The sequence below is a fragment of the Dreissena polymorpha genome, chromosome 2, assembly GCF_020536995.1.
Source record: "Dreissena polymorpha isolate Duluth1 chromosome 2, UMN_Dpol_1.0, whole genome shotgun sequence".
NCBI lineage: Eukaryota > Metazoa > Mollusca > Bivalvia > Myida > Dreissenidae > Dreissena > Dreissena polymorpha.
The window spans coordinates 75433990-75448188 of record NC_068356.1 but is presented as its reverse complement, the minus strand read 5'-3'; the positions used below and the strand labels follow the sequence as shown (position 1 = coordinate 75448188).

Below are 14199 nucleotides of genomic sequence, written 5' to 3'. Positions count from 1 at the left end.
ATCATTAAGGTCATGAAATTATTTGCTAAACAACGCTTACGAAGACTCACGAGTCCAGCATAGCATAACTAATTCATGCAAACACGCGTTTCATTGTAGATTGCGTAGTAACGTGCAAATTAAAAAAAGTAAATAATATACCGTATGCATAATTGCATATCTAAAATAACATGTTTTTCGTTAATTAAAATGCCATGAAATTTAACAGATTTAAGCACGTTTAGGGAAGAATTATGAAAATTCTACTCTATTTATCCACGTTATCTTACTAAATGTAAATTAAGTTCATACACAAAAAGTGCAACCGGAGGGCATTTATATAGTAAAAATAAATAGTGGTATTCCAAGCTGGGAATCCAAATTGTACTCCAGAATGTCATCAGATGTACATGAACGTGGGTAGTTGAATCAACTTCTCCTGGATAACAGGATTTGCAAAACACTGTGAGTAATTTTCTAAAATAACAGTACATGAAACATTTATTAAAGGGGCATTTGCATGTTAAATACATTGACTAGTGATTGGTATGACATATTCTGATATAATAAAATACATTTAGTTCCATTGTGTGTACACTTTTGCAAAATCATTAATTACTAAATTTGGGTGTGACTTGAGACATTGTTATATCTGTTACGAAGAAACATGTATAAAACAGGTATGGTTTTATGAAATGATGACGGACATACGACTGGGTCCAGTTTACCAAACTTTACGTCGTTATGGGATAATAATAATAATCTGCTAAAACTGGTTACCAATAATCATGATGCTATCCAATTCAAGTTTAAATATGGAAGTAACTAGTATAATCTTATCTTAAAAGATCGCACATTTACGACGGACAGACAGACTTACATTCTGACTCCTGCATACCCCGCTTTGCTTAGATACAAGGCTATAAAAAGATTTATCATCATATTTTGCAATGCAAACTCTTGTACAGTTTCATAGCATTTTTCAGGTGTTTGTTTAAAATGCATTGTTATACAAATCGGCTATATCGATCGCTCCATTTTTGTTCTTATAACAAATAATTTGATTATAAATGTTAATACTATAATTCTTTACGATTTCATTAGGTGAAAGTCGATAAATTTAATTGTGAGCTGGCATACATGTAATTAATAAAACGCTTTCAATGAAGTGGTTTTATTCACATGCAAACACTTGCATGGTGAATTCCAAACCATGTGACTGTATGAATACCTGAATTTACATGTAGATTTTATCGCAAAGCTGAAAGCTTTTCAAAAAAAAATGTCAAGTGAGTTTCAGATAAAGCATGCTTAAGGCAGATTTTATAAATTCTTTACAACGTTTCGCAATCGTTGTTAACAATATAAACCCTGGGATTCCAAGTTGGGAAACCAACTCGGGATATCCAGATGTATATGTACATGTGTGGAAGTAACCTTTCACCTGCTTGTCTGCGATTTCAAAATAGTGGTAAGACATTTTCTGAAATGTCAGTTCAAGAAAGATTTATTAAAGGTACCATTCATAGCAATACATGCGAGCATTATAATTAGGAAATACTTCAGACATAGCCAGAATTAAGAATACAACTTCTAAATACTTATCTCGAATATGTAGATTGTGTTCAATGTGTATCAATTTATACCTATAGACAAAATGACAAAAGTGTTCGACTGTCAAACTATGAATACAAAAATAGCGTTTGTTGTTGCACCATTCGGGATTTAATATTATTGTTAAATGTATTTCTTTAAAAAAATGCATTATTAACTAAATTTGAACAAGCCTTGAGTTTTTTAATATTCTTTTTACATGCGTATGTGAAACAGACACGGTGTTGTGTAATGATAATTAACATTTTAGACCGTACGAAAGAAATGCATATACATGTTATCGGACATATTGAATGCGTATGTATACTGATATGCTTACTCATAAACATGACATGTATACAAGAAAAGTGGGCCGACATTTAATGTTCAACATGTAATGTTATATTTGATCCGATTATATCATATAATAATACCGTGAAAATGAGAACGTTATAATTTTTCACAAGCATACCAAGATACAGAATTCAACACGTTTTCTTTTTTTGTATATGCTGTTCACTATCTTTACTGTCAACAAGAACCGTGGTATCTAAATGAACCTCAATCAACCAATGTTAAAGATAAAAAGTATGTAGTATGATAAATGGTAAAGAAAGACATGGCAAATGGGAAAAATGTGTAAGCGTTCTGCAATAACAATCGATTAATAAAATAGTTTGTGCATGGACTTACCTTTTCGTATGATCTTGTTTATTGTTGATATTAATCATTTACAGGCGTTATGTAACACATCAAAATCATGTTACACAATGTTAACGATTTCTGCGTAGTTTGGATGGTAGATATTAATCTTATATATTCAGCGAAACTGTGAGCATTGATAAATAATAATAAAAACAGATCACAGCGTACCTTTTAGAACTTAGAATATAATTATATTATCATCATAAGACATTCGCGAATATATTTATTTTTATAAGAGAACAATCATGTGAGACATTCAGCTCAAAAGGACATTCGCAACTTTATTACATAGCGCCTGCAATGTATATATAAGTATATAGTTGAGAGACACTGTATTATAGCATGTGGTCCTAATCTTAAACCACACGTTCTAGACATGACAAACACACAATAAACAATAAATAAATCTGGGGTCAATGTCTGTGAACGGCCGATTCAACCATTAGGGGGTTTAAACCAGTTGTTAAGAGATGCAAACCAACAACGGTCACCGTCCAATAAAACGAAACTAAAACAGGAATTAAGAACATCTTGTATGCGATTAAAAAGCTTAAAGGTGTATCACCATATAGTTAAATATTCAGTATATTGTCATATTTAAAATACACTCGTGCTACTGCGTGTGCTCTGTAAAATAACAAAGCGCCATATCAACGAAAGCTGACATAGCAGTAGCTCGAGTTTGATCATGGCCTTTTGTTATGGTGTTTTTGTTTGTTGTTTCTTTACATGTTTGAATGGAAATGAGAGACATGATCGCATATTTAGAACACGATGATATGTTTAATATTATAGATATATCCTTAATGCTCAGCTCGACAATCGAAAGCGGTCTGAGTCTCGTACAATAATAAATTTAGCAACTCAACAGTGACCACGTTTTCTTCTAAAGCATACTACGCGTAGAAAGTTTATATCGTCTTCTTTTGTGGTCGTCTTTCATAGTATGTGTGTTTTGCGTCGCATTTTGTCGGACATTTTGTTTGTGTGCATAAGTTCAAAAATACAACATTTATCAAAATTAAATCAGTTTGACTCTGCGTTTCTGTGGTGTGTTGTTTAGTTCAAGATTTGATCGGTTTTAAATGGCGATACCCTCTCAAAACGTTCATGAGTTTTTTCTGCCACAACCTCTTTAAATAGGTTATCATGCGTGTTTTAAAAAGAGCATGGTGGGTGTGCTCTTGTGTGATGATCAACGATTTGACACGTGGTCTTTATTCAAAATATAGGTAAGCTACATTTTTTACATGTTTTTACTAATGTTGTATATCAAGTTTACTAGTTAAATACACTTTTTTCGAGTCGAGTTGTTAAAAATATTTTGAGTAGCAACCCGTGTATATATCACCTGTTTTCGCGATTGTCTAACAAAGGCAGAATCATTAAATAAGAAAACTCAGTGAATTATTTTTTACTTATACCCGCCGATCTTCTTATTGCCAAAGAACAACATAATCTTTGTTAAAATCCTCGTTAAGAATGTAAAAACAAGCCCGGAATCTAAGAACAACATATTGAAATTAAGTTCGAATTTAAAGTACACATTTGATGTTAAAAATTCATAATTCTTTATGTAATGGGCAATAAACAAATCGTTGTCATTCTGATGAATGGTTTGTTAATTCCAGGCCTATTTCGACTTACGCATTAGAGCTGAAAATCGTTGAATGTTGAATTCCGATGAGTACAAAATTTGTAGAAAATAAACTGTCCTCTATGGCACTTATTTATTTACCGCGCTGATAAAAATAACGTACATATGCATCGATCAAGGTTAACATATTCTTTAAAGTGTGTATGTCTTGAAATGCTTGATGTATTGTATTCTTTATATTACTCGCATACCATTTTAAACATATTCCTCCCCTGTGTGTCGGTCCGGTTTTTACTATTTGCTTTTATTCTAATATTTGATCTTCGCTCTTGTCCAAATTCCGTTAATCAAGCGTATTTTATCCTATTACCAGATAAAAATCGATAGTATATTAAATTTAACAACGATCGTATAAACTTTAGCTTTATAATATCGCTATTTTTAGATCAGGTTTGGGTTTTTCCAGAAATTGGAGAATATGGTTTTGTCAAATAAGGAAAGATAAAATTGTCAAAAATGCAATTTTTTAAATTATTAATGGAAAAAGGGAGGAAATAATAGGATAAATAGAATATTATGTGAGTTTTGGGTAAAGATCAAGTTTATCATGCTCGGCAAGCCTTGCGCTAACATGGTTCTAAGCCTCGCATGATAAACTTGATCTTTATCCAAAACTCACATAATATTCTCTAAATCCACTCAAGAAAAGACCATGTAAACTGTCGGACAATCCATCATCACATGTTAATAGCGATTATGTAAACAGCATATGTATGCTCGAAGATCGATCATAAATCAGCTTCGGGTTGTGATGCATTAAATTATACACTTCATAATTATGTTCACAACAATTATGTGTACACAATGTGTTGATATTTATGTGGATCATAACATTATATTCTCCTTCTTATATATGTTCTCCTTTTCAGTTCGATGTCTTCTTTCGAGCTTCAAACGCATGTCTGAATTGGTCATGCAATGAACAATAGTGTAAATTGCGTTTATAATAGTGAACATAACTTAAATAAAAACTACCCGTGTTCTTCATATATCACTAAAAATGTAATTACCGACATACGAATCAGCAATCAATTTGAATACGATCTTACCCTTGTGAATGATGTTATAACGAACCACCTGAAAACGATTGTAGACGATGATTTAGTTGAAGACATTGAAACTTCATTGGAAAGCACTGGTCTGCTGGATTTCGAAGATAAAGCCGAACCCACAAATATCCCTAGATTTGATTTACTTGCAAATGCACATACTAACAAATCGAAAGAAGGAGATTTAGATTTGACATCAGCTTGTTCCATACCAATCGCATATGCATTAGATAGTGCAAATGTCGCCTCTAGTAATACGATTTCTTCAGGATCAGAAAGTTTATCCGATACCGATTTAGGTTTCGAAGAGCTTGGCGATTTAGACCAATCATTTTGGGAGGAAGACATAAGCAACAACAACGATAACGTAATAACATTTGTAGAAAATGATTCAAGTACCTTCAAATCATCGGCCACGATAGTTCACGAGTTATATGACAATTCTTCGCAGGAAAACATCAGTCCTGTAAAAGAAGTATTGATGTATAAAGTTTTACACCAACGTTTGGCCCGTGGAGAAACAGAATTACCAAGTGGGTGTGATACCACGTCAATATACGAGGTAATAACCAAATGCATTTCGACATCCGTGTACTAGGGTGTGTGTTTTGTTGGCGGATGTATCTTGTATAGATTCTTTTAATGTGCAACTTATATAAAGTATGAATAGTAAGTACATGCACATGTAAAAGTCGTAATGAAGGAATAAAGGACAAAATAAATTAAAATAAAAGCTTTCCAAAATGAGTACATCGTTAAATTTGTGAAATGGGTTGTGAAGTTCCTGTTATGTTTCAATAATTTCTATGAAAGAATGATAATATGTTTTTTGTGTGTCTTCAAATATTGAATTTACCACAACACGATAATAAATAGAGATCATATTGCTTGATTTATTAAATAATATTAATTTCCCAAACCGAGAAATATTAACTATTTCTAACTTATTTGACAGGCTGCAAAGGTCGGTGAGTTCATACACATCCATTTAGAAAGCTTTGCGACTTCCTTATGAAAGCATAAAACATGAACCTTTTTGATTATTGTGTAGAATTGGTCTGTTTAGATGACAGACGAGGAAAAAGAAAAACGACGCAGACGGATGAAACTTAACCGAGAATCGTCAAAACGGGCAAGACTAAAGAGAAAGGAAAAGGAAACGTCGATTAAAGAGGTTCACGTTCGTTATTAGTGTCTGTTAATGAACTTAGACTGAAATTGATTAAGTTTTAAGGCATCTGCAGTTAAAGCATTGCTGTTTTTGATGTAAAAAAACAAACGTCTGCGTGTCTTATTTCCAAATTATTATAAAACTCTTTTTGTTTGTTAAACATATGATTACATATTTTTTTATAATTGAATAGGTATTGGCCTTACGAACGAAGGAGTATTGCGAATTAATGAAAACGCACGAAGCATTAAAACAAGAGAGAAATTCGCTTCAACGGCTACTAGATCGACATGAGTTTTGCTTTGTAACAAAGAAGCCACCGTGAATATTATTTGTGCTCGCCTTTTGAAATGTATTTTTTACACAAGAGTGTTTTGCTTGTTATATTAAATAAGAGCATAGATAGTACGAAACAGATGTAAAGGGAGTGTATTTAATTATAAGTGTCGATTGTGAGACGATGTAACAATGATAATTGTCCTTCACACCAATCTATACATGTAAACGTGTGCTAGTTTGAAAGACTTCTCCGTTATGGTTATTAGTATATTCCAGCGTGCTCATGATTTGATTGTTTTAAAGCTGTAACCAGCTTTTTAGCGCGAGTACGCGTGAAGATGTTTTACACTTACTAATATATTAATTGTATCTAGTTTCATGAAACTATTGAATTTATGCTCGTATCGTTCGTAAGACTCGTGTTTCTATACTTGTATTTCAGTTCCTATGTACCAAGTAAACATAGTTACCGCATGTATGTGGGTTTATATAAATTGCAAAATTTGATTAGCAGATAATTGATATAGAGCAAGTAAATGTAACGATTATACAAAAACATGTAAATGTACCGATCAAACAAAACAGTTTTAACCAATACCGTTTCATACAAATAAACACTACGGCATTGGCGTAAACAATAAGAAAAGTATAATAAAAAATAAAATGATCAGACAATCATGAAACTGCTATGTTTTTATTTTTAAAATATTGTGCGATTAAAACGGACATGTCAGTCTGCGTATAGTTTATAGATAATGAAACTAAACGCTTAACATGTGTGCAATGTAAGGGAAGGAACTCGATTTATATTTCCAACCAACTACATCACTCGTTTTTTTACTCAATAAACCCGTGGTTGTGTTCGATTTCGTGGTCTGTTTATGAGGCAAAAAACATGTACTAAATAATCCCTTAAGTGAACAATTGTAAAGAGAAGTACGTAATGATTAGTCTTAAGATGATTTGTATATATTTTAAAAGGAAACATTTACCTAGTACATCGCAATAATTTTCGTTCGAAAAGTAATGCGGTTCAAGAAAAAAACTTGTCAACTGTTTTGGCTGTACCGCTTTGTTTTCCTACATATTTAAGAACACTACCAGCTTATGGTTTTCATGTTTAAAATACATGACGTTTCGCGCATTATTAATCACTTTCATTACAATGAAATGCAGGCATAAATAATTGTAGCTAAGAATGACAGAAATATCAAACGCGGAAGCTTTTCAATCTCGAGGTCCCATGTTCAGATAACTTTCTTGTTTATGTATACCATATGAGTCGTGTTCTGAGAAAAATGGGCTTAATACATGTGGGTAAAGTGTCATCCCAGATTTGCCTGTGCAGTTCGCACAGGCTAATCAGGAACGACACTTTCCGCCTAAACTTGATTTTCGGTAAGGAGGGACTTCCTTGAAACAAAAAATACCATAAAAGCGGAAAGTGTCGTCCCTGATTAGCCTGTGCGGACTGCACAAGCTAATCTGGTACGACACTTTACGCACATGCATTAAGCCCAGTTTTCTCAGAACACGACTCATATGATTTCAGTTCCGATTGTGCATTCCATCATAATATGGTATTGAAGCACGCGGTATTAAAACAAACAATCCTCCAAGTATACTTCATTTGATACAATGAAACAATGTCTTATTTAATGACGGAGTACCACCCATTTAATGACGGATTACAACATGAATCTTTCCTTCAACAGCAAACATGTCCATACAGTATAGTCAACACTTATTTTTACAGCAATTTATTATGAAAAGAAATGCCATCATAGCAATATCGAAAACAGTAGGAAGTAATATCGAAAACAGTTAGAAGTAAACATTATCTAGCCATAGATATTGTTTTAGGTACATGTTTTTACTAGGGGGGGGGGGGGGGGGGGGGGGGGTTCTGAGGTCACTAAATGTTATACTGTATTATCAGCCAACACTTCTGTATTATCAGCCAACGTTTAACGCTGTAATACCTACGTTGTTTCATACCGGGCGATCAGAATACTTGTAATTCAACACCAGTAAACCTATGTTTTACTATTTGAAAAGTAGGCGCGGCTTGTTTTCTATACACAAAGGAATGCGGGTTATTCTGGAATGATTATGGGTGGAACTTTGTTTTAATATAGGTCTAAAAAGTACCATAAACTGTTCAGTAATATCTACGTGTTTAAACTTCAATAGTGACATAGTTTAATGAATACCGTAAAGTGTTTGACGTTTTCAAACAAAGACACATAATGAATGACACAATTTATAATTACATTTACACCTTTTTATCGTGCTTTTCGAAGGAGAGGGATGGCATTAAGTCACCATACTGTATTTCTATAAGCATCCAGACAGTTATTGCCATGTTTTATAGATAAATCCATTTTAAATGCATTGTTAACGTGCGAGATCTGTAGGAGGGCTTTTACTAACTTGATTAAACCTAATATGTATTATCCGTAAAGATGGGCATATGCATGTTGTTAGGTTCTTGCGCTCAAATATTTGTTAAGACGTTATTGTCCCGTAAACTATCGACGTTATTGATAAACCTGTGTACATGTACATAGCTGAAAGATGTGTGGATTAAAGATAAATATATAAATCATGACCTCAAATATACAGTCAAATAACCCACGGCCATGAATGTAAAATACGAACGCTCGATTTAATCCCTACTCCTCAATACCCCTGAACTTTGGTTATTCGACAACAAGTATGATTAAGATAAAGAATTTTGTATACTTTTACATAAACTCTGTGAGAATGGTGTATATTGCGAAGTATTACCATTTGTATCTTACGCTTTGACATTTATATCTAATGCAGCTCATGTGTTTGCTGTTAATTGCCCACGTATTTTAATTCAAGGAAATCGCTAATTATGATAATTAATATTAATTAGCCCACACTAGAAGTAGTACATTATATTAGGTTTCGAGTTTTTAAGATTTCGCTTCAATGTGTATCATCAGGGGCAGATCCAGGATTTCTAGTTAGGTGGGCGGGATATTGAAAGATTTGCTGATGGGTGCAGGGCAATTCCCTGCTAGTGGGTCCAGCGGGGCGAAGCCCCACGTAAGCTTTACGATTTTATTGATTTTGAAGGCTTTGACAACCACTTCTCGAGCATGTCACGCCTTATATACTTTCATCAAAGTACCTTCTTAAAATGCCAAAAAAATGCATAGTTTATAGTTAAAGGGGTCCAGGGGGCGATGCCCCCCGGAAGCTCCACGATTTTAGTGATAATGAAGGCTTTGACAACCACTTCTCGAGCATGTCACGCCTTATATACTTTCATCAAAGTACCTTCTAATAAAGCCAAAAAGTGCATAGTTATAGTTTTGGGGGTCCAGGGGGGCAAAGCCCCACGGAAGTTCCACGATTTTAGCGATTTTGAAGGCTTTGACAACCACTTCTCGAGCATGTCACGCCTTATATACTTTCATCAAAGTACCGTCTTATAATGCCAAAAAACGTGCATAGTTTATAGTTTTGGGGGTCTAGGGGGCGAAGCCCCCCGGAAGTTCCAGAATTTTAGTGATTTTGAAGGCTTTGACAACCACTTCTCGAGCATGTCATGCCTTATATACTTGCATCAAGGTACCTTCCTATAATGCCAAAAAAAGTGCATAGTTTATAGTTTTGGGGTTCCAGGGGAGCTTCGCCCCCGGAAGCTCCACGATTTTAGTGATTTTGAAGGCTTTGACAAGTTTAAATAGGTGGTTTAGATCTAGTTAAGTGTGAAACATCAAATGAATTGACTTTACTTTGGCGATATTAGGGGGGGGGGGGGGGGGTGGGGGGGTGGGGCGGGGGTCCTTTTTTCGATGAATCTCTTTCGTTCAGAATGTTCCATATATATCTAGCATTTGCTATCATTTATATGAGCATTACATTACCGAATCAGGTAAGATTTTTAAAACCATACAAAGAATTGTATTAACTGAAACGAATAAAACTACATCATTTACTTGCCACAATAAGACATGAGTAACATTGCGTGATAGAAAATTGGGTTTCCCATGTGAGGGATCCCACTAAAAAAGTGAATAGATATTGTGGAATAGTAATATTGAAGGTTAGTTGTAATTATATTAAACGATCATCATTGCATCAAATACAAAATACGTTTGTTGTACGTAGTGTAGCGTTCATAATATTATTTTGATTTACGGTTTAAGTGTTTATTTGTGCTGTATCTTTATGGCTTATTTTTAGGCGTCATAAATAATCACTTGTTATGCAATAACAGTTTATTGAATATGCGAAAATTCGATTTTGCTTAAAGCTATTTAAAAAGATCAAGTTATACAAATAAGTGCAAACATATAACTTGTTATGCTATACTTCGAATTGTAGTGTAGTAGTCTATAAGTTGTGAAATACAATTAATGTTGTTTGTTCATTTTAAATGTACAGACAAATGTTAAATACATAGAAATTATATATATATATATGTTAAGTATCATACGTTTTTTACTGCTTTGTTTTATAACACACCTTCTACATTTACAGATCATTGATATAGAAGAACCGAACTCAAGCAATAAAGCTACACCGTACAACATAACTGTTACACTCCACTATATATATGCCTTTTTGTATGCTAACATGGCTGTTAACCAGCTAACCTATCATTAGTAACTTTTGAGCTATCATTTTGTCAAATGATCACCAAATGTCAAATGAAGATGTTGGTTATCCATCGGCCATCGTTTTCATATCAGACTTAAATGATAATATCGCTGAGGACTTTGAAATCGAAAGTACTCCATCTGGAATTGACGATTCTTCAACTGCACCCAGACAATCACCTAATGTTTTCACTTTAAGTGATATCGACATCTCTAGATCGACCGGTGTTTCTACGTTTAGTGATATTGACATCTGTATTCCGACATTTGTATCTTCTTTGAGTAATACTGATATTAGTCCGCCGGCGGTTGTTTCGACTATTGGTAATATCGATAACGACAAGCCTACAGTAGTTTCTACTTTGGGCGATATTGAACTCGGTTCATCAATACTGCTTTCCAACTCAAGTGATATACTTTTTGCAACCCCTATTTTCGAAGACGAAGACCTTTTTTCTTCTGAAGATGAATACCCATCATGTCCCCGTCTCAGTGATGACAGTCTAGCTAGATATGATGACGATGATCTGGACCTTCTAACTGAGGTCATTTCGAGTAAACCTGAATATTCGGAACAAACTGAAATCGAGCATTTTAAAAGTTTGTACAGTTCTGACAGTGATTTTTTGTCCAGTTCTGTGCCATCTATTGGAAACATTCCAAGATTTGAATATATATCTAAACCCTTACACAAAAGCAAGAAACAAAAGACAAGTTCGTCTGAAACTGTTTGTTCGTTTAAAACACAAATCGCGCTTCATGATAAGATTGCTGCCCAGTCTGACGAATTGAACATTTACTCTGTGAATAAGGACCCCGAATCTGAGATAGAGATTGACACAGACATTGATGACGTATTAGAGTTGCCTAGTTACAGTCCTTCTGCGAATAGTACCACTTCAAGCGTTTCGAATGGAAATGAGATAGACAAGCCACAAACGTACAGTGGATCAGAAAAACAACTAATTTCATCAGATTTGGAACCTGATAAACAATTGCAACCAGATAAACCGATGAAAGAAATGCTGATGAAAGAATTGCAATTTAAGATCCAATACAGGCGTATGCTTAGTGGGGAACCAGATATCGTGCTTGAAAATAAAGATCCTAGAGAATATACGGTAGTATTTTCAGTTTATTTACTTTCGATGTGTACGGTTGCGAATATTAAGTTCAATATTAAGTATTGACGATGTGCATTTTAAATAGCATATATATGCAATTAAAAATATACGCGTGCGTGTGTGTTTTGATTGTACACAAAGGGCACGAAGTCCATGGGAACGACTCAAAATAAGATCATAATACACGTGTTCTTACATGAGCACAAATTACTGAAGAAAACATTTCTAGCGCTGAAACTGCTTCCGCAACTGATAGTGCTAATCTGAACTTTCTTGGTCTTGAATGGTCAATGCCTCACGAATTTTGTGTTGTATTTACGTTTTTCCCTGTTTATTTTTTAACTTCTACATCATTGTTTAAGGGTCTCACATTATCACTTTTAGCTAACTCCTGAAGAAGAGGAGAAACGTGATAGACGGATGAAGTTGAACAGAATATCGGCACGCAGGGCACGAAGACGGCAGCGTGATCGCGAAAGAACTTTGCTTCAAGTAATAATGTTTTAGTGAAACTTTGTTTCGTCCATGATTATGTTTAGGTCACTAGACATATCTGCCGTTGGCTTGACTCTGACCGTTGGTTACAGCACGTATCTTTCAGTGACTTTATACGTGAAAATTGATGTGTATTCTAGATTGTGAATATTCTTAATATATACAAATCTCGGAAATATAGATTTAGATTTGACTTCGTAACGCATCATGAGGGTTTCGAGTTAATGCCATAATTACCCGTATTCATGATAAGCGTAAGATATTGGTAAATAAATTATCTAGTTGTGTTCTGTTATGTAAAGAGCCCTATTTATCAGATAATGAAATATTGTACATTTACCGAATTGCACGATATAGATTGTATGTTTTAACATTTCAGACTTGCAAACAAAGACATCACACGTATTTAGAACTGAAAAACAAACGTGACATGTTGAAAAAAGAAAGGGAAGAGTTAACTATGAAATTCTGGCGTCACCTCCCATTTTGCAAGTTATCTTTAGAGAAAAATGAATAACAAAAAGGGTGTATGTTGCACATACTATAGGTAGATTATTAACCTAAACAGCATAATCCGCATGTGTATGTGTAATGCTTTTTCCTATTTTATTCATCGCGAACATCAATTTTCTGACTTTGATAATGTTTAAAAAGCCATGAATAACAATGGTTATTAAATTATGTTGTTTTCTTGAAATATTGATCCCGTATCCACATGTTCTATGTACATTCTTAAATGTGTTACTCTGTTGGTTTTAATACACTGCAATTATATTGAATTGACTTTGTTGAGTATCACAGTTAATAAACGATATAGGGCAAACTATTATTTTTATATAAAAATGCTATCACAATTACTTTGCATATGTTTTGCTTGTAATGTTTTGACGCGTGCATTGTATCCAACATATGGATTATACATAACGTTAGACAATTGATTTATTAAAAATATATTAAGCTTATCCATATTTTACCATTGTATCTTTAAAGTATGATGTTTTAAAATACAATAAAAATTGTGAGAAATTATTCACCAAGTGTAACGTTTTTATATGCATTTATCGCTCTAAAAGTGTAATTCCCAGTGTATTCATTTTTGTGTTATGTGTGTACTTTTGCAATGTGTCTCTTGCATTTTTTTAACACGTTTTGTTTAGTTATTGGTGTTATCGTTCAAACGAGATGATGCGTTATGTCTTATAATATAAATCTTACCTTGACACTTTAATTATCCATCAAATTATGAACATACACCATTTTGTTAGTAATACATTTTCTCAAGTTAAGAAGGTTGTTTGTATGGTTATAAATAAACATACGTACGCGTTCACACATTTACGTATTTGTGCAGTAATGGCACCTCAACTGTATATACTAAACGTTTCACATTGAATATACCAGCTTTCATTAAGGTGGGTTCCCACTGCCGATCCGATCAACTCGATCATCCCGATCACCGAAATTTCCCGACCATACCCGACCAAGCTCGACTAAAAAGGGTTTACAC

At 33.9% G+C, this 14199-nt stretch overlaps 2 protein-coding genes across 3 annotated transcripts; both read left to right on the top strand.

Moving 5' to 3' along the window:
- The first annotated feature begins 369 nt into the window (after window positions 1–369).
- LOC127867664 (uncharacterized) lies at window positions 370–13993 on the top strand. 2 transcript variants are annotated; one of them, XM_052408994.1, is made up of 4 exons: window positions 370–444; window positions 10955–12194; window positions 12582–12689; window positions 13072–13993. In XM_052408994.1, the coding sequence occupies exons 2-4, from the start codon at window positions 11118–11120 to the stop codon at window positions 13207–13209; spliced, it is 1323 nt and encodes a 440-aa protein (XP_052264954.1). In that variant the 5' UTR covers window positions 370–444; window positions 10955–11117; the 3' UTR covers window positions 13210–13993. The 2 variants fall into 2 exon arrangements, with proteins under 2 accessions (XP_052264954.1, XP_052264953.1); XM_052408993.1 differs by lacking the exon at window positions 370–444 and adding an exon at window positions 10289–10517.
- LOC127867667 (uncharacterized) lies at window positions 3387–7116 on the top strand. Its single transcript, XM_052408998.1, has 4 exons — window positions 3387–3509; window positions 4804–5545; window positions 6050–6157; window positions 6348–7116. Exons 2-4 carry the CDS (start codon window positions 4853–4855, stop codon window positions 6477–6479), a joined length of 933 nt encoding a protein of 310 aa, XP_052264958.1. The 5' UTR covers window positions 3387–3509; window positions 4804–4852; the 3' UTR covers window positions 6480–7116.
- Window positions 13994–14199: the final 206 nt, after the last annotated feature.